General features: G+C 41.7%; 1 protein-coding gene across 5 annotated transcripts in view; it reads left to right on the forward strand.

Annotated features, from left to right (window-relative positions):
- Nucleotides 1-21,432, forward strand: part of IFT81 (intraflagellar transport 81) — a 188,216-nt gene that overhangs the window by 140,055 nt on the left and 26,729 nt on the right. For all 5 annotated transcript variants that reach the window (XM_062182158.1, XM_062182157.1, XM_062182160.1 and 2 more), the window contains 2 exons: nt 13,848-13,997; nt 20,482-20,610. In XM_062182158.1, the coding sequence (XP_062038142.1) occupies nt 13,848-13,997; nt 20,482-20,610 (279 nt within the window). The remainder of the gene's footprint in view (nt 1-13,847; nt 13,998-20,481; nt 20,611-21,432) is intronic.

The following is a 21,432-nucleotide window of genomic DNA, read 5'->3' on the forward strand; positions in this document are numbered from 1 at the left end:
CAAGATCTGCATTAGCAGGAAGTTAGATCAGAAGCAGAGTAGCTGGGACAATCTGCTGTGTCATAATTCCCACTCTGCCTTTTATTTCCTTTTAGAGATAACATAAAGAGCTTGCATAGCATCTCTTCCAGGTGGTGTACCCTGATATTGTTTTCCTAGTCCTCCTGAAATATATTCTCATGGCACTCTGTTGTATGTTGTAATATATAGCGCTCTTAAGAACACCCATTCAATTTCTACGACCCTAAAACGAAACAGTAAGTTCCACAGTGGCAGGGGTTTATCTCTAGTTTGCCATCATTTATTTAGTACTAGGAACTTGGTTAAAGTGTAGAAATCCAGAATGAAAGTGCAGGAACTAATCAACATATATATTATTTTCATTTGAAAAGTGATAATACTAGGGGTCAGCATTGTGGTGTAACAGGTAAAGCTGCCGCCTGGGATGCCAGCATCCCATATGAGCACTGGCTGCTCAACTTACTATCCAGCTCCCTGCTACTGGCCTTGGAAAAGCAGCCGAAGTTGGACCAGGTGTTTGGACTCCTTCCACCCATGTGGGAGACCTGAAAAAAGCTCCTGGCATCGGCCTGGCCCAGTCTAGCTGTTGTGGCTATCTGGGGAGTGAACCAGCAGATAGAATATCTCTGTCTCTCCTTCCCTCTCTATAACTCTGACTTTCAAATAAAAACAAATAAACCTTAAAAAAAGAAAAAAGAAAGAAAAGTGATATTACTAAAAATGTCTTAGCATTTCTTTGTAGGCTTCAGTTGATAAGAAAATTAATTATATGTAGCTCTTCATCCTAACCATAGCTAATTATTTCAATGACTAAAGTTATTTTTGAGTTCCTGACCCCAAACTTAAATTTGCCACTTAATCTGGTAGCCTCCAGCAATATTTTTGGTTATGATTTTTGCTGTTTCGCAGCAATCTAAGCCTGAAGTTTTTTGTCTCATTTAATGGAAGAGCAAAGAATACAGCCTGTGCCTCTTGCAGTAGTACTATACAGCTTCTGATCTATGTACAGTTTTAATTACCTGGATATTTCTGAATTTCTGTTTTAATAATTTGAAAAAAACAAGCAAAAATCCAGCCCCAATGATATACAGTGCCCTTCCCAGAGCTGTCATTCGAATGAATATCTGTCTTGGTTGTGAACTTTTGTATAGTCACAGAAGAACCTTTGATTAAGGTTCTATTGGCACTTCTTGCATTGAAAAGTCATCCCTTGCTTGTGGTATATGAGTGTATAGTCTTTTGTGTTTTCTCTCATAACCATTACAGCTGTTTTGAAGTTATAACTACTTTTAAAATGTGCTTTGTCAAATAATATTTATAAGCAGTTTTAGAAAGGGCCAACCAATTCATTCTGCTACTGGCAGAAATCCTAGAGCTAAATTGCAAAGATTATGAAATCTTCCTTAAATACTTCAAAGAGAAGCACAGTGAAGATAAGGGAATCCTGGCAAGATTTGCTGCAGCTGTCAGGTCCTGAAAAATTAGGAATCAAATTTTGACACTTGTAATTGAATCATCCACCCTTCTAAGTGAGCCCAGGCAAACCTGGGATATTTTTAGAACCTTTCAAATCACTTTGTACTCTTTGGAGTTCATAGCAGGACCTGAAGCCCCTAAAATTTCCCCGAGAGATGGAACAAAACAGAATCAAATAAATGTGACTCAATTCACTGTAATAGAAGTAGTGTGCAGTCTAGGGAATGCCACAATTTTAACCCAAAATTTGGAAACTGCATATATTTTTTTTTTCTGGAGAGTTAACTGGTTGGGCAGCAGTTGAAACACCCATTAGAGATAGTAACAGCTGGGTGGTGGTGATTTGATTTATAATAGAAGCACAGAGACTTTAGGTAGTGTGATTAACTGTGTTTCACAGATGGATATTCCTGTGCTGCAAGTTTCATTTAAGACAGATTTCCATCAGCATATATCACATGCTTATTGTAGACTTTCTCAAAAGAAGGAGCAGTTAACCAGCCACTACCATATGTAGGTAATTACATTGTTTATGCTTGGTGTGGTGAAGATTCTAATTTAAAATGGAAAACCTGATATAAACAGGTTGGAAAAGGTTAGGATAGTGTTTGTATATATATTTATATGTCCCTGGTTACAATGGATGTTTTGAAAAGACTTGTCATTTTAACAGAAAATGAAGATTGCTTAGAAACATTTTCTCTTCTCTTAAAACAACCACTCTGAGAGCAGACCCCAAGGATTGTAGATGATTTTATTGGAGTGTGACATACAGAGATGGCATTTTCAGGTTTTCTGTGAGTCTAAATTCAGACAGAACATGAGACATTAGCAAATGGGCCAAAAAAAATTGTGCCTTGGGTATATGCATGCCACTCTTAAACAGTGGAAATGCCTCGTCTCCTAACTCCCCAACTCCCTTGAACCTAGTCTGATAGTTTTCTGTGTTTATAAATCAGTTGAAGAAATAAGTGAAAAAAATGACCTAACTAAAAAAAGTAGAAAATTGCATAGATGTTGGGTTAATAGGATGTGAGGACACAAGTACTGATTTTAGTCCAATTTTTCTAACTTGTTGAGTTTTTGATGAGTTGTATTAATTTCTCTGTAGGTTTCCTAGTGCCTTTTTTTTTTTAATAGTTCTTTTTTTTTTTTTTTTTTTTTTTTTGACAGACAGAGTGGACAGTGAGAGAGAGAGACAGAGAGAAAGGTCTTCCTTTTTGCCGTTGGTTCACCCTCCAATGGCCGCCGCGGTAGCGCGCTGCGGCCGGCGCACCGCGCTGTTCCGATGGCAGGAGCCAGGTGCTTCTCCTGGTCTCCCATGGGGTGCAGGGCCCAAGCACTTGGGCCATCCTCCACTGCACTCCCTAGCCACAGCAGAGAGCTGGCCTGGAAGAGGGGCAACCGGGACAGGATCGGTGCCCCGACCGGGACTAGAACCCGGTGTGCCGGCGCCGCAAGGCAGAGGATTAGCCTAGTGAGCCGCGGCGCCGGCCTTTTTTAATAGTTCTTTGTGGTCCTTGAACAATATAAAATACATCTGTAGATTGTCTTATAAAGTCCTCGTGGCTATTTGCTGTGACAATAATTTTCAACACAGATGTTGTAGCAACAGCAGAGATTCTCATTTTCTCAAAAACATGCAGAATGATGTATGGTATCTAGTAATTCCTTTGAGTTCCAGATAAGCTTGAAAAGCGTTTGTAAATAGGTACATATTCAGGGAGATAAACCTGATCTATTTAAATCGTAGTCCAGATTTTGATCATTTCTGTTATAGGGTCTGAAACATGTTAAGTACTTAAAAGAAGGAACATCTGTCAAATTCCATTTGCTCATAAAGGAACTGAGTTTGTAATATTAGTCCTGATCCCAGAAGCTAGCACTGTAAAGCATTATCCATTACCAAAACCAAACACACGTAAAGATTAGAGCTTCACACAATTGAATACTCTCTTAGCACTTACTGGCATGAACCATGAAACTCTAACCTTACTGATTTCAGCATCTACGTGATGGCTGCTCTTTCCTAAATGACACATTTAGATTACCTTTGTATATCGGTACAACAAAAAAAATAGCTGCCATAATGAATTTCCTGCCTAGTTCAAGCTTCATAATTCACTTTAATGACAAATTTGATTGTCTCATTATAATACACTATAGGAAACTGTTCTCCTTAATGTTCCAAGGCTTTTTGCTTATCTTTCATGCATTTAAAATCATTTTTTCCTTTCAAATAATGTCTTAGTTGTTTAAAAATAATTCCTTTTAATTTTAAATTATTGCTTTTAAAATTATTCCTTTAAATATTTAAAAAATAATTTTCCTTCAAAAATGTCCTTTAGAATTAAAGTGCCTTTAAAATGATTTTTAGTTGTTTAAATTTTATTTTAATTAATTAATTAATTTATTTATTTATTTTGACAGGCAGAGTGGACAGTGAGAGAGAGAGACAGAGAGAAAGGTCTTCCTTTTGCCGTTGGTTCACCCTCCAGTGGCCGCCACAGCTGGCACGCTGCGGCCGGCACACTGCGCTGATCCGATGGCAGGAGCCAGGGGCTTCTCCTGGTCTCCCATGGGGTGCAGGGCCCAAGCACTTGGGCCATCCTCCACTGCACTCCCGGGCCACAGCAGAGAGCTGGCCTGGAAGAGGGGCAACCGGGACAGAATCCGGTGCCCCAACCGGGACTAGAACCCGGTGTGCCAGCGCCACAAGGCGGAGGATTAGCCTATTGAGCCGCGGTGCCGGCCTTAAATTTTATTTTTAAAATATCCCTTTAAGATGATTTGTAAATAGCCCTTTAAAATATTTCTGATACTATTTAAAAATTTTTTCCTTTAATTATTTAAAAATATTATTGGTTTATTTTCATGTTATAATAGGAAATGTTCCTGAAAAGGAGAACTTTGAAGACAAATTTTTTTTTAAAGATTGATGTATGACTGGCACCGTGGCTCACTTGGCTAATCCTCCACCTGCAGCGCTGCCACCCCGGGTTCTAGTCCTGGATGGGGTGCTGGATTCTGTCCTGGTTGCTCCTCTTCCAGTCCAGCTCTCTGCTGTAGCTTGGGAAGGCAGTGGAGGATGGCCCAAGTGCTTGGGCCCTGCACCCACATGGGAGACCGGGAAGAAGCACCTGGCTTCTGGCTTCAGAATGGCACAGCGCACCAGCCGTAGCAGCCATTTGGTGGGTGAACCAACGGGAGGAAGACCTTTCTCTCTGTCTCTCTCTCTCTCTCTCTCTCTCTCTCACTGTCTAACTCTGCCTTTAAAAAAAAGATTTATTTATTTATTTATTTGAAAGTCAGAGTTACACAGAGAGAGGAGAGGCAGAAAGAGAGGTCTTCCATCCGCTGGTTAACTCCCCAGATGGCCACAACAGCCGGAGCTGTGCTGATCTGAAATCAGGAGCCAGGAGCTTCTTCCGGTCTCTCACACAGGTGCAGGGGCCCAAAGACGTGGGCCATCTTCTACTGCTTTCCTGGGCCATAGCAGAGAGCTGGATCAGAAGTGGAGTAGCCGGGTCTCAAACCAGCACCCATGTGGGATGCCAGAGCTTCAGGCCAGGGCTTTAAGCCGCTGCACCACAGCGCAGGCCCCTGAAGACAAATTTTTGAGATTGTTGCATGTTTGAATTTGTCTCCATTCCATCTAGGCATCAGTGATAATTTGGGTGCTAAATTCCTGTTGAAAAATCTCTTTTCCTTGAGAATTTTGAAGACATTGTCATATTTTCTTCTATGTTCATTATAGTGGGAGGATGTTATGGTTACCAGTCCTTGGATGTGATTTTTTTGTGTATGTCTCCCAGTGACCATAAGCAAGACTTTCTCCAGGACAGTATTTCCTACCTTCTTTTGACAGTATGGCACATAAAGAAAATGATAGCCATTAGCATGGTGAAGCTGCTTAGAGCTGAGGGCAACCGGCCAGGAGTTCCTTACAGTATGTTGCCCGGCTGTTCGGAGGCCAAGTGTGTTGATGTCTTGACACACTCAGGATACTTGTAGAGCAGCCCCACGGGGGAAGCTCAGCAGTGCTACTCGAAGTGCAGCAGTGCTGAGTCCACGCACTGTTACTAGTCTGAAACCATCTATGTGTACAGGTAACCTTTATAGTCACTCGATTTTCCCTCAGTATTTTTATTATTTTTAAAAAATATCCAATGTACAAATAGGAACTTTTAAAAAAACTTATCCTTCACCAAAGATAGTTTGAGAAGCACTAATATTTGTAGAAATAGAATTGGTGGGACATAGGTATGTACAATTTCAACTTTAGTAGTTATGCTAAGTTGTTTTCTAAGCTATTGCTTTAAATTATATATATACCTCTCTCCCAGTGGTATATTGGATTGTTTCCTCCAAATCTTCAACTTGTTATTTTTGCCAATTGGGTGGGTATGAAAGATATTTTATTGTGGTTTTAATTTGTATTACTAACTTGATTACTAATGGGGTTGAGCATCATTTAATGTTTATTGGTATTTTGTTTTTTTTTCTATAAAGTGCCTACTCTAATACTTTATCTGTTTTTCTGTTGGGTTGTTTGCCTTTCACTAATTTGTAATTTTAATTTATTTTGGATGTAAGTTCTTTATTGGTATTATGTGTTTCAAATATATCTTCTCAATTTGTGACTTATATTTGTAACCTCTTAATGTGTATTTTGATAAAAAAAGTTCTTAATTTAGCAGTCTACTTTATTAATAATTATTTTTAAATTTGCACTTTTTTGTGTCCTAAGAAATCCTTTCCTGTCCCCAAATCATAATGATAATTTCCCAGATTCTGAAAAATTTTAATTTCATCTCTCCCATTTAAGTCTTTAATGCTCTTGGAATTGATTTTTTTATGTTATGAAGTAATTAATTGAGAAGTCTGTTCTTTCCCCTAAATTTGCAAAAGCAAATCTATCAAATAAACTAAGGTTTCCTTGATGGGTGACCCATGTTTGCCCTTTTGCTCTTTTGTTCTGTTGCTTAGTTTGTGTGTCTGTGTGACAGTGCCATGCTCTCTTGGTTTCTTTAGTTTTATAATTAGTTGTGGTATCTGCGAAGTGTCACCTGTCCTGCCCCTTCCTTTTTCTTCTTGAGGGGACTCCTTGACTAAGCTTTTACCCTCACATGTAAATTTTGGAATCACTTTAACAAGTGTTCTCAAAAACCTGTTAGAATTTTTGTCAGAATTGCATTGAGGGGCAGGTGTTTTGGTGCAGTGGATTAAGCTGCCACTGCTTACAATGCCCACAGCCCAAATTGGAGTGCTGATCCAAGTCCTGGTTCCTCTGCTTCCAGTCTAGCTTCCTACTAATGCACCTGGAAGGCAGCAGATAATGGCCCAAGTACCCTGTCTCTCTCTGCTTATCAAATAAAAAAATATATAAATTTTAAATTAAAAAAATTTTCTCAGCTTTAATTTTTAAGATGGTGAGTATAGATGTAATCTACATAAGCAAAATCTCAAAGAGATTTTCAATAATTTTAATCATATAGGCAGGGTTTCTGAGAGGGAAAAGTTTGAGAATCATTATTACAAGTGCATAGGAAAACACACACACACACCAGTATGAAAGTTGGCTGAAGAAGGCAAATTGTATTTTGTAAATCCTCTTAAATGCGTAGTCAATGTGCTGAAAAAGTTTAAAAATATAAATTATAAGGTGAGATACTCGTTTGCTTGTTTATCAAGTTGACAGTTGTAAAGTGTTATAAATAGCCTCTGGAAGAACAGTTTGGCAGAATGCCCTATGTTCTTTTTGACCATTTCTGGAAATATGTCCTGCAGAAGTTGCTAAGAACTTAGCTTCAATGTGTTCATCATATTTTGTGTTTTTCTATTGTTAAGAATTCAGAAAAACTTAAAAGAAAACCTCCAGTGGAAGAAAAACACTGATAATATGTTTTATTTCTCCTAATTAATTCTAGGGTTGTAGAGCCCTTCAAGTGCTTTGATGGCTACCTATTGCTTAATTGTGTGGGACAGTAATTAATCTGACCCTGACTACCTCCCCCCCCACAGGTGGTATGTACAATGAATGTCAAATAATAGCCAATCAGCATAGGGCACATTAGAAATTTGTGGGTTTGTTCTTTCACCAAAAACATTTATAGCTTTTAGCTTTTAAAAATAGTTCTGGAGCACAGCAAGATAGAGAAGGAGAAAATTGGCCTAGATATTATAGAGGATAGCAGATGAACAGGGTTGATTTCATTATGGGCACTTTGCCCAGGACACTTTTAATAGAACATATAGTTACTCTAGGGATTCTGACTCTCTGGTTATGCCAGCCTTACACGTTTACTCTTTAAAAGGAAAATTAACAAGTTATTAGACTCTAGGTACACTGGTGTGAGTTAAAATTTTGAAGCAGTTTCTGTAATCCAGCCATTGGAAATTTGCTGTGTATGGGTTGGATTCCTAAATATTGGATCAACTTAACCATGGATAAAAAATTGCTTGTATTTTAAACTTCCTTCTTGTAAAACACAATGTGTTCTTTCAAGGTTTAAGATAAGATTAAAAAGATCTTCAGACTAGGAATTAGAGGGTTACTTTTATTTGAAGAATTTTTCATCTTATTTTTTTTTAAAGATTTACTTTATTTATTTAAAAGACAAAGTTACAGAGAGAAATAGAGACAGAGAGAGAGGTCTTCCATCCGCTGGTTCACTCCCCAGATGGCCGCAATGGCTGGAGCTGCACTGATCTGAAGCCAGGAGCCAGTAGCCTTTTTTGGGTCTCCCACATGGGTGCAGGGGCCCAAGGACTTGGGCCATCTTCTACTGCTTTCCCAGGCTATAGCGGAGAGCTGCATCATAAGTGGAGAAGCCGGGACGGAAACCGGTGCCCATATGGGATGCTGGCGCTTTAGACCGGAGTGTTAACCCACTGCTCCACAGCGCTGGCCACCATCGTATTATTTTTAAGGAAATTGTATACTCTGGAATCAATTATCTTATTTTTTTTAAGAGTTACTTTAAAAAAAAAAGATTTATTTATTTATTTGAAAGGCAGAGTTACAGAATGGCAGAGGCAGAAAGAGAGAGAGATCGATCTTCCATCGCTGGTTCATTCCCCAGATGGCTGCAACAGCTGGAGCTATGCTAATCTGAAGCCAGGAGCCAGGAGCTTCTTCAGGGTCTCCCATGTGGGTATAGGGGCCCAAGGGCTCGGGCCATCTTCTACTGCTTTCCCAGGCCATAGCAGAGAGCTGGATTGGAAGTGGAGTAGCCAGGACTTGAACCAGCGCCCATATAGAATGCCGGCACTGCAGGTGGCGGCTTTTACCCACTACACCACAGTGCTGGCCCCTACTATAGAAATTTAATTTCGGCCGGCGCCGTGGCTCAACAGGCTAATCCTCTGCCTTGCGGCGCCAGCACACTGAGTTCTAGTCCCGGTTGGGGCGCCGGATTCTATCCCGGTTGCCCCTCTTCCAGGCCAGCTCTCTGCTATGGCCCTGGAAGGCAGTGGAGGATGGCCCAAGTGCTTGGGCCCTGCACCCACATTAGAGACCAGGAGAAGCACCTGGCTCCTGGCTTCGGATCAGCGCGATGCGCCTGCTGCAGCAGCCATTGGAGGGTGAACCAATGGCAAAAGGAAGACCTTTCTCTCTGTCTCTCTCTCTCTCTCTCACTATCCACTCTGCCTGTTTTTTAAAAAAAAAAAATTTAATTTCACTTTTATAATTTTTTAAAAACATTTTTATTTATTTGACAGGAATAGTGGCACAGAGAGAGGGAGAGGGAGAAACAGAGAGAAAGGTCTTCTATCTGTTGTTTCACTCCCCAAATGAGCAAAATGGCCAGGACTGTTCCAGGCCAAAGCCAGAAGCCAGGATCTCTATCTGGGTCTCCCACATGGGTGGCAGGGTCCCAGGTGCTTGGACCATCCTTTACTGCTTTCCCATGCACATTAACAGGAGTTGGATTGCAAGCAGAGCAGCTGAGACTCAAACTGGTGTTCATATATGTTGCCAGTGTCATAAACTGTGGCTTAACCTGCTATGCCACAATGCCAGTCCTGTATTTTGTACAATTTTTATTTATTGGAAAGACAGGGACAAATAGTGGTCTCTCTTACACTCGTCACTTTCCAAACACCTGCCCCAGCTGATGGTTCTCAGTCTGGCTTTCCTACATGGGTGGCAGAAACTCAAGTACTTGAGCTGACACCTCCTGCCCCCCAGGGTCTACGTTAGCAGGAAGCTACAATAGACGGCAGAGCTTGGACTCAAACCTACGTACTCTGATATGGGATGTAGCATCCCAAGTGGCATTTCAACCACTATGCCAAACATCTACCCCCAGAAGTTTTCTTATAATAGCAGGATGGTTAGGGGCAGGTGTTATGGTACAGTGAATTAAGCTATGGCTTAGGATGCCCACATCCCGTATCAGAGTGCCAGTTTGAGGCTTGGTTACTCAACTTCCTGTCTAGCTTCTGCTAATGTTCCTGGGAGGCAGTGGATAATGGCTCAGATTCCTGGACTCCTGCCATCCACATAGGAGACCTGGACTGACTCCTGGGCTCTGTTTTAGCCTGAGCCCAGTCCCTGCTGTTAGGGAGTGAACCAGCAGATGGAAGGTTTCTCTCCCCTCCCCCTCCCCTCCCCCTCCCCCTCTGCCTCTGCCTCTCCCTTCCCCCCCTTCTCTTTCTCTTTCACTCTGCCTTCCAAGCAAATGAAAGTAAATGTATAAAACATGTATTTATTTATTTAATTTTTTTAAGGGAGAGGGTTTATTGGTGGGGGAAACCCAACAGACTGGAGGGAAGGAGTGAAGAAGGAAAAAAGAGAAAAGAGAGCGTAAGAAAGATCAAGAGAGAGCAGGAGAGAGACAAGTTCAGGAACAGGTCTTAAAATTTTGCCGGGGGGTGGGGGGTGGGCGGGGAAGTATTAGCAGCGAGTTAGGGTGCGGGTGGAGCTGACAAAAACATTTTCTTTAAAAAGGATAATTGAAACAGAAAAACTATATAAAACTGAAAATTGTTTGTACTCATGCTATATAGAGGAAGTTTTTTTTCCAATATATATCCTGTTCTGTTTCAGAAATGGTGGAACTTTTTCACATTTGCTTCTCACATTGAACAGGTGCCTCAAGGCCTTTGCATATGCTGTTCCCTCTGCCTGGAACGCTCTTCCCTGCCACTCACACATTCTTGTGCTTTCAGTCCTGGCTTACATAAATTGTTCTAAGAAGCTTGTCACAATTCACCTCTCTTAAACCCCAGCTCCTCACCTTCCTGTCTTTATCCCAACGCAGTTTAAACTCCTGTTGTTCATTCTTAGGGCCTCTTCAGTTCTTCATAATCTTAAACGTCATTGCAGATCTCAGTTCAGTACTAATTTTCCTCACTATTCCCTACGCTCTGAGTGTAGTGTTCAGAGTTACATACTCATTGTCTGGAGCAGTGTCCAGTGGATAATCAATAATAAGACTCAGTGGATTCCTTTAAACATTATGTTCACTTTATTTCATTTGCTTCTCCAAACTCTATTGCTGTTACTTAATAATGGAGTCTTTCTATTTTTCTGACGTAGTTCTGACTTTCTTATGAATAGGTTAGTAGATGAATCATACAACTGAGTTTCCACCAACATGGAAATAAATATTCTTATCTTTAATGTTTGGGATGGGTTGTCCTAATGCCTTGGGTGCTTTGTAGGGAATATGGTCATTCCTCAAGTGTAATATTTGCATATTAGCTGCAAGTGTTGATCATTCTGGTTGTCTTTGTGAATCCCAGTAGATCCAGTGTCCTGCTACCAGAATAGTACAGTACAAAAGGTATACTGTGATAAGACCACAGTAGAATTGTGTCATTTTTTCTTTTTTTTTTTAAGACTTATTTATTTATTTATTTGGAAGTCAGAGTTACAGAGTTAGGGAGAAACAGAAAGAGTGAGAGATCTTCCAACCATGGGTTTACTCCCCAAATGGCTGCAACTGCCAGGACTGGGCCAGACCAAAGCCGGGAGCCAGGGACCTCCTTTGTGTCTCCCACATAGGTGCAGGGGCACAAGCACTTAGCCTTCTGCTGCTGCTTTCCCAGATGCATCAGCAGGGAGCTGGATTGGAAGTGGAGCATCCGGGACACAACCCAGCACCCATATGGGATGCTAATGTCACAGGCAGCAGCCCTGCTCACTACACCACAACACCAGCCTCCTCCTCTTTTGTAAACCCTTTTATTTTCATGGCATTGCATTCTGATTTCCTAATCCTTACTTATGAAGTGCAAAATTAATAGCTTTTGTGTAAGAATTTAGAATATAAATGGGTTTATTTATTTATTTTAAAGATTTATTTATCTATTTGAAAGGTAGAGTTATAGGGAGGCAGAGACGAGATAAGGGAGGGAGAGAAGTCTTCCATCCACTGGTTCACTCCTCAGATGGCCGCAATGGCTGGAGCTGTGCTGTTCTGAAGCCAGGAACCGGAAGCTTCTTCCAGGTCTCCAACATGGGTACAGGGACTGAAGGACTTGGGCCACCTTCTACTATTTTCCCAGGCCATAGCAGAGAGCTGGATTGGAGGTGAAGCAGCCAGGACTCAAACCAGCTCCCGTATAGGATGCTGGCACTGCAGGCAGCGGCTTTACTTGCTGTACCACAGGACTGACCTCTTAAATGGGTTTAAAAATAAAAACCTACACAAAATATTTCATTTGAGCAGTTAGTATTTATTTTTTTAAAATTTATTTATTTATTTGAAAGGCAAAGTTAGAGAGAGGCAGAGGCAGAAAGAGAGCTGGTTCACTCCCCAGATGGCCACAACAGCTGGAGGTATGCTAATCCGAAGCCAGGAGCCAGGAGCATCTTCTCGATCTCCCATGTAGATGCAGGGGCCCAAGGACTTGGGCCATCTTCTACTGCTTTCCCAGTCCATAGCAGAGAGCTGGATTGGAAGTGGAGCAGTCAGGACTCGAACCAGCACCTGTATGGATGCCAGCACTGCAGGTGGTGGGTTTAACTGCTTACGCCACAGCACCAGACCCAGTATTTGTTTTTTCAAAAAGTGTTTTTAATGCTTTCTTTATTTTTTAAAGATTTATTTTATTTTATATGAAAGAATTGCAGAGAAAGGTAGAGACAGAGAGAGGTCTTCCATCCGCTGGTTCACTCCCCAGATGGCTGCAATGGCCAGAGCTGAGCTGATCCGAAGCCAGGAGCCAGGAGCTTCTTCCAGGTCTCCCACGTGGGTGCAGGGGCCCAAGGACTTGGGCCATCTTCCACTGCTTTCCCAGGCCATAGCAGAGAGCTTGATCGGAAGTGGAGCAGCCGGGACTAGAACTGGTGCCTATGTGGGATGCTGGCGCTTCAGGTCAGGGCTTTAACCTGCTGTGCCACAGTGCTGGCTCCTGCTTTTTTATTTTTTTATTTTTATTTTTATTTTTATTTTCTTTTTTTGACAGGCAGAGTGGATAGTGAGAGAGAGAGAGAGACAGAGAGAAAGGTCTTCCTTTTTGCCGCTGGTTCACCCTCCAATGGCCGCTGCGGCTGGCGCATCTCACTGATCCGAAGCCAGGAGCCAGGTGCTTCTCCTGGTCTCCCATGCGGGTGCAGGGCCCAAGGACCTGGGCCATCCTCCACTGCCTTCCCAGGCCATAGCAGAGAGCTGGCTTGGAAGAGGGGCAACCAGGACAGAATCCGGCGCCCCAACCGGGACTAGAACCCGATGTGCTGGCGCCGCAAGGCAGAGGATTAACCTGTTAAGCCACAGCACCAGCCTGCTTTTTTATTTTTTAAATATTTATTTCTTTGACAGAGTTGAAGAGATCTTCGATCCACTGGCTTATTCCCCTGAAGGCACGTTAGCAGGAGCTAGATCAGAAGCAGAGTAGCTGGGACTCATGAGATGTCAGTGTCAAAGGCAGTGCCTTAACATGCTGTACCACTGTGGGCCCCTGAACAGTTAGTATATCTAAGTTTCCTAGTAAAGCTAGATTATTATACACTTGTGATGTGTGTTGGATAGCTTAAAGGAGAAAAATTTTCTGGTACATTGAGTTTGTTTATTTACTTGAGAGGCAGAGTTACAGACAAAGAGAGGGAGAGGCAGAGAGAGAGAGGTCTTCCATCCACTGGTTCATTCCCCAAATGGCTGCTACGGCCAGAGCTTTGCTGTTCCAAAGCGAGGAGCCAGGAGCTGCTTCTGTGTCTCCCACATTAGTGCGGAGGCCCAAGTGCTTGTGCCATCTTCTACTGCTTTCCCAGGCCTAGCAGAGAGCTGAACTGGAAGAGGAACAGCTGGGACTAGAACCAGCACCGGCAGTACATTGAGTTTAATATGATATCTAACTATTACTTTTCTACTCATTAGATTATATACCTTTTTTTACAGTTCAAACGATATGTCAGTAAACTTCGAAGCAAAAGTACAGTTTACAAAAAGAAGCATCAGATAATAGCTGAATTTAAAGCCGAATTTGGTCTCTTGCAAAGGACAGAAGAACTTCTTAAGCAACGTCATGAAAATATTCAGCACCAGCTGGTAAGATGGTATTATCTTAGATTCTATGAATACAAATGCCAGGGGGGTTATGGGTTTTACTTTATACTGAGATAACTGTTTTTACTGGAAACCTTTAAAATTATTTTCTTTGATTAATTACAGAGATGTCATATAAGGTGATTCATTTATCTTTAATGTGCAGTAAGTGCTTTTTGTGTGTGAGATAACTTTGGGGTTATTAATAGAAGTGGAATTCTAAGTAGGGTTTTCTTTTGCTTAGCTACTTAATATGAGTAAAATTATCATACCAAGAGAGTGACTGTGAAATATTTATTTCTAAGCAGCCACTTCCAATGCATTTTGGAAAGGAATATCCAGAGGAAGTGCTGTGTGGAAGTTTGCCTGCAGGCTTGGTCCTTACGTGTTTGTGCATTGGTTGTCAGAATAGTCCAACAGCAAAGCTGTTACTGTGCATGCCAGTTCTGAGTTTTCTTGGTTTGGCTTTTTTTTTTTTCACCCTTGGGGAAGCTTGCTTCAGGATGCTGGCTCACCAACTAGCAATAATCTGAAAGAGGTAAATGAATTTCAGCCAGTTGTGGTTCATTTTAACTGGTAATAACGAACTTTTCTGTCTCATGATGAATCAACTGTGGATCCTAACAGCACTAACTGTAAAATTGATTGTAGTAAACTGGTAAAGCCACTATGGAAAAAGTTTGGAGATTCCTCAGAAACCTGAATATAGCCCACATGACCCAGCCATCCCACTCCTTGGAATTTAACCAAAGGAAATTAAATTGGCAAATAAAGGAGCTTTCTGTACCTCAGTATTCATTGCAGCTCAATTCACAATAGCTAAGACGTGGAATCGACCTAAATGCCCATCAACAGTAGACCGAATAAAGAAATTATGGTATATGTACTCTATAGAATACTATACAGCAGTAAAAAAAAAAAAAAAGAAATCCAGTCATTTGCAACAAAAAGGAGGAATCTGGAAAACATTATACTGAGTAAAATAAGCCAGTCCCAAAGGGACAAATATCATCTGTTCTCCCTGATCTGTGACAACTAACTGAGCACCTAAAAGGAAACCTGTAGAAGTGAAATGGACACTATGAGAAACAATGATTTGATCAGCCCTTGTCCTGACTGTCGAGGAACAACTTACTATTTTATTCCTTTTAGTATTTTTTTTTGTTCTACTTAATACCATTGGTTGAACTCTTTAACACACAATTATTCTTAGGTGTTTAAATTTAACTGAAAAATGATCCCTGTTAAATATAAGAGTGGGAATAAGAGAGGAAGGAGATGTACAGTTTGGCACATGCTCACTCGGACTTACCCCTAATGGTAGAGCTAGAAATGTGCCAGGGGATTCCAAATCAATCCCATCAAGGTGGTATGTACCAGTGCCATCTTACTAGTCAAAGTGATTAGTTCCAGTTCATAATTGATCATAATGATAGGCAGAAGTGTCAAAGGGATCACATAAACAAGACTAGTGTCTGCTAATAATAACTGATAGAATTAAAAAGGAGAGAACAATCCAACATGGGAAGTTGAATTCTCATAGAATGGCAGATGCCCTAAACAGCACTCTGGCCTCAGAATCAGCCCTTAAGGCATTCAGATCTGGCTAAAAAGCCCATGAGAGTTTCTCAGGTATGGAAAGCCAAGACACTGTGGCCAAAAAAAAATAAAAATAAAAAAAACCAAAACCAAAAACAAAAAACAAAACCCTAAATGAAAGATCTTTGTGAGTGAGATCCTGGTGGAAAGAAGGGGCCATCAAAGAAGGAGGTATCTTTCTCTGAAGGGAGGAGAGAACTTCCACTTTGATTATGGCCCTGTCTAAATAAGGTCGAAGTTTGTGAACTCAAAGTCTTCCATTGCCTTAGCAGCTCATGACAAGAGCCTCGGGTGATTACTGACAATATCCACTGAAGTCTACCCCTTGCGCTGCCAAAATCTACTTGTTTCTCAGATTAGATTTACTCCATCCAAGAATAATTCCAACAGGATTCTGATTGGTCACAATTTCTAGGCAAATTTATAGAAAGGTTATTAGTAACACTAATTGAAAGTCTCATTGCTCCATTTGGTTCCAAGAACACAGCCTGTACTCAACGTTTCCTTTCTCTGCCATCCATTCCAGATTTCCCTCAGCTTCAGCTAGTACTTTCTCTAGTCTTATTTGATGGGATTACCCAGGCCCTCATCCATGTGACGTGTGAGACTCTAGTAACCTTTCCTTATCAGGCTGTGGTTACTATACTTGCCTATTTACAATTATACTTCAAAAAGTTTGTGGAAAAATTGAATTGAAAGATGTTTATTTTGGTGCAAATAATTGTAAAATTTGTACATAGTTTCTTTATAATATGTGTTTCCTGTGTACTTTTTGAAGACACTCACATAGTTAAAATTGGGTATGGGATTGCCAACATATGCCCTAGTACCAGGTATATTTCTTTTTGCCCCTATTATATAGCAGGATCTATATTGCCTTGTGATGTCCTGACAATATTAGTTTGTTTGCCTGCTGGCCTGTTGGCATGGGAACCCAAGTGACCAGATGGTGGTCATAGCAATACATTTAAAAGGCCTCTTAATGTATCCCTTGCGGTGGTAGAACCAGAACATCTATACCTACACTCCTAAAGATGTCTGGAAAGGAAGCTTAATTCCCTAAATGGATCAATGTGGATTATGGTGAGTGGTAACACTCATACTTCCGTTTCATGATTCCAGGACTCATGCATTCTCTTGGGAAGACAGCGCTATATAATGGGCATTGGTTTAAGGTGTTCACCCATCCTGAAAAATAAAACTCACTTCACAGGCTATCAGTTCCAAGCTGAGACCTTTGTTGTGCCTTCAGGAAGCCATTCCACTGTTCGGTTAGGCCATCAGTTATCTGGATGGTGTGATGTATCATGAAATGACTGACTCCCATGGGCATGTGCATCTCCACTCTTAGTGCCTATTCTCATGCATTTATTCACATGCTTCTTCACTAGACATCCTTGTCTTTAAACTTCCAATCTTGCTATCTTTACTTCTTCCAGGCTCCTGACCAGCAAGCTAAGCCATTATCCACTGCCCTAAGGATATAGAATAGTCCGGAGTTGTAAATTTCACAAGTGGGTCTTATCCATATACTCCCATCAGGGCTCTGACTTTGCCATAGAATACTTACCTAGACGAAGAACTTAACCTTCTCAATGTTTTGTCTGTCTTACCATTAAGTCCTATGCCTGTTTTTCATGTCTTTCTTCTCTTTAGCCATGGAAAGTGTGGTTTATTTAAAGCTCTTAAGGAGGTTCTGTGACTTTACCACTTTGTTTTAAATTACTGATTCATGCATTTAAGCCTGTCATTTATCTCGTCAGCAAATATGCATTAGCTGGTGTAGTGTCACTGGCATTTGAGAAGGAATAGTAACTATAAATAACATGGAATTTGGGGGGGCAGATGCTGTGGCGCAGTGGATTAACGCTCCAGCTTGCAGTGCCAGCATCCCTTTTGGGTGCTGTTTCTCCACTTCTGACCCAGCTCCCTGCTAATGTGCCTGGGAAAGCAGCAAAGGATGGCCCAAGTCGTTGGGCCCTTGCATCAACGTAGGACACCCAGAAGAAGCTCCTGGCTCCTGATCAGCTCATCTCCAGCCGTTGTAGCCATTTTTGGAGTGAACCAGCTGGTGGAGGACCTCTCTCTCTCCTGTGTCACTACTTCTCTCTGTAACTTTTTAAAATAAATAAAATAAATCTTTAAAGAAAAAAATATGGAATATGGAATTAGCTCTCACTAAGCTCCATTTGGGTGCTGAGAATGGGTGCTGAGTCTGCGATGGGATACCTGTCTTGTCTTTTTTTTTTTTTTTTTGACAGGCAGAGTGGATAGTAGAAAGAGACAGAGAGAAAGGTCTTCCTCTTGCCGTTGGTTCAACCTCCAGTGGCCGCCGCGGCTGGCGCGCTGTGGCCGGCGTACCACGCTGATCTGAAGGCAGGAGCCAGGTACTTCCCCTGGTCTCCCATGGGGTGCAGGGCCCAAGCACTTGGGCCATCCTCCACTGCACTCCCGGGCCACAGCAGAGAGCTGGCCTGGAAGAGGGGCAACCGGGACAGAATCTGGCGCCCCAACCAGGACTAGAACCCAGTGTGCCGGCGCCGCTAGGCGGAGGATTAGCCTGTTGAGCCACGGTGCCAGCCCGGGATACCTGTCTTTATCTCTATTTTGAGTTGCATTCTCTTTTAAATCTTCTCCAGTAAGGTGTTGGTTTTTTTTTTTTTTTAATTTACTTATTTGAAAACTGGAGATACAGAGAGGGAGAGACAGAGAGAGATCTTCCATCAGCTGGTTCACTCCCCAGTTGGCCGCAATGGCCGGAGCTGTGCCTATCTGAAGCCAGGAGCCAGGAGTTTCTTCCAGGTCTCCCACATGGGTGCAGGGGCCCAAGGACTTGGGCCATCTTTTACTGCTTTCCTAGGCTATAGCAGAGAGCTGGATCGGAAGTAGAGCAGCTGGGACTCCAACTGGCAGCCATATGTGATGCGGGCACTGCAGGTGGCGGCTTTACCCACTACTCCACAGGGCCAGCCCAATGAGGTTTTGGTTTTTTGTTTTTTTAGGATTTATTTATTTATTTGAAAGAGCTACAGAGAGAGAGGAGAGGCAGAGAGAGATCTTCCATCTGCTGGTTCACTCCCCAATTGGCTGCAATGGCTGGAGCTGCACCTATCCAAAGCCAGGAGCCAGTAGCTTCCTCTGCTGCCCTCCCAGGCCAAAGCAGAGAGCCGGATTGGAAGTGGAGCAGCCAGGACACGAACCGGCACCCATTTGGGATTCCAGCACTGTAGGCAGCAGCTTTATCTGCTGCGCCACAATGCCGGCCCCCCCACCCCCCATAAAGGTTTTTTTTTTTTTTTTTTTTGACAGGCAGAGTGGATAGTGAGAGAGAGAGAGAGACAGAGAGAAAGGTCTTCCTTTTTGCCATTGGTTCACCCTCCAATGGCCGCTGCAGCCGGCGCATCATGCTGATCCGAAGCCAGGAGCCAGGTGCTTCTCCTGGTCTCCCATGCGGATACAGGGCCCAAGCACTTGGGCCATCCTCCACTGCCTTCCAGGGCCATAGCAGAGAGCTGGCCTGGAAGAGGGGCAACCGGGACAGAATCAGGTGTGCTGGTGCCGCAAGGCGGAGGATTAGCCTGTTAAGCCACGGCGCCGGCCACTTTTTCATGACTTTAAAGACTCTGTATGCTGATAAGTCACAAATATTTACCACCATTCCAGATTTCTCTTCCATTCACATCTTGTACATATAACGTCTCGACCTTTCCAACTGGATATTTAATAGACATTTCAGATTTTTACCGTATCTGAAGCTAAGCTTCTGCTCTTCATCATCTCCTCTTCCACAGTCTTCCTCATTGCAACAGATGGCAGCTTCATTCTGTCAGTCAGTCCTTCAGGCCTTGAGCGCATGTGTTACCCTTCCCTTTATTCCCCACATCAGATCTGTCATGGTATCTTGTCGACTCTCCCTTTAGAATATACACAGGACCACTTCTCACTGCCTGTCACCACCACCACACTGATTCCAAAAGCATCATCTCTAACTCAGGCTACGGGAGTGGCCTTCCGTTTGCCCTCCCTGCACAGATGTTAAATTGGTCGTTTGAAAATTCTTCTATTCTGAACTCTCCAACACCTCTCCATCTCATTTAAAATAAGTCAAAGCTCTTTCATTGGCCTAAAAATAATTATATAATTTATCACTTAAACTAGGATACTTGTGAGCTCAAAGGACAATAGATATAAACTGAGACTGTCCCAGCAAACCACCTGAGCCCTGTGTGATCCTTGTCTCACCCCTGCTTCATTCTCACTGTGTTCTCAGCCTCATCAGCTTCCTTGCTGTGTCTGGGACAGGCCAGCATATGTCCCTGTCTCATGGCTTTTGCTGATACCATGGGCGTCTGTTTGGCTTACTCCCTCACTTCCTTCAGGGAAGACATTCTGTAACTACTGAGATTCCAGCCCCATTCTCACCTCACATTATATGTACTTTATTTACTTATCTGCATATTACTTATTTATTCCTGCTAGAAGCAAGCTGTATGAGTGAAGGGTTTCTTTTTTCCTATTTTGTTTATTGTTGTGTATCTGCTGCCTGGAACTGTGGTTGGCACATTTATTTGTATAATAAATATTGAATGTGTAAATAAATGAAAAACAACTTATCACTGGAAAATTCATTTATTCACTAAATGTTTATGAAGTGCATCCTTTTTTTTAGTTCTGTGTAAAGTGCATAGCATTATTCTAAAGTTTTAAAATTAAAAATACTTTCTTGAAGATACTATAGTAAAATTTAGTATAGGTTTATCCCATGTAAAGACATCCCTTAGGATTCTCAACTAATCTGTGTGTTTACAACTTTCTGTTATGTTTGAAATCTGTAGTATGGGAAGCAGCAAGATTTTGATAGTGGTTATTTGACATTTTTATTCTATAGCAAACTACTGAGGAGAAAAAGGGCATATCTGGGTATAGTTACACCCAAGAAGAGCTGGAAAGAGTGTCTGCCCTGAAGAGTGAAGTTGATGAAATGAAAGGGCGAACACTGGATGACATGTCTGAAATGGTGATTATAGTTTGAGTTATGTTTTTTGTTTGTTTGTTTTAGTTTCTTTTTATTGCACAGCCAGAAAGTGGGTGTTTTTGTGTTTGTGCTGTTAGCAACAAAATATTCAATTTTCCTTTCTGCATATTGTTTATATTCTTTCATTTGTCTTTATCTCTTTTGTATTTTTCCATTCTAGTAATATTGTCCAACTTCTAATAATTTATGCATTCTGTGCATTTCTTAAATACATAAAAGTTATATAACTTAAGATAAAAATAAGTTTTCCTAAATTATATCATCCTACCCAATAAAATTGCATGTTTCTTTGTATTCATGGTATTTTTATTTAAATAGAGCTACTGTTCAGCTAGAAGGCATTGGTACATTTTCACTAGGCTATAAAATATGAAAATCTTTACTTACTTGTGGTAATAACTGCTGTCTGCAGTGCTGGCATCCCATTTGGGTGCCAATTCAAGTCCTGGCTGCTCTACTTCCAATTCAGATCTCTGTATGGTCTCGGAAAACAGTAGAGGATTGGGCCCCGGCACCCACATGGGAGACCTGGAAGAAGCTCCTGTCTCCTAGCTTCAGATTGGCTCAGCTCCGGCCGTTGCAGTCATCTTGGGGAGTGAACCAGCATTTGGAAGACTTCTCTCTCTCTCTGCTTCTGCCTCTTTGTAACTCTGCCTTTCAAATAAATAAATAAATCTTAAAAAAAAAAAAGTTACTTTCCTCCAGCTTCCTTGTCCACACTGACCATTCCTGAGAATCCACTGGATCAGATCACAATCTAAATCATACATTTTTAAAAGACTTATTTTTTATTTATTTGAAAGG

The sequence above is a fragment of the Lepus europaeus genome, chromosome 23 (assembly GCF_033115175.1).
Source record: "Lepus europaeus isolate LE1 chromosome 23, mLepTim1.pri, whole genome shotgun sequence".
In the NCBI taxonomy this organism is placed as follows: Eukaryota; Metazoa; Chordata; class Mammalia; order Lagomorpha; family Leporidae; genus Lepus; species Lepus europaeus.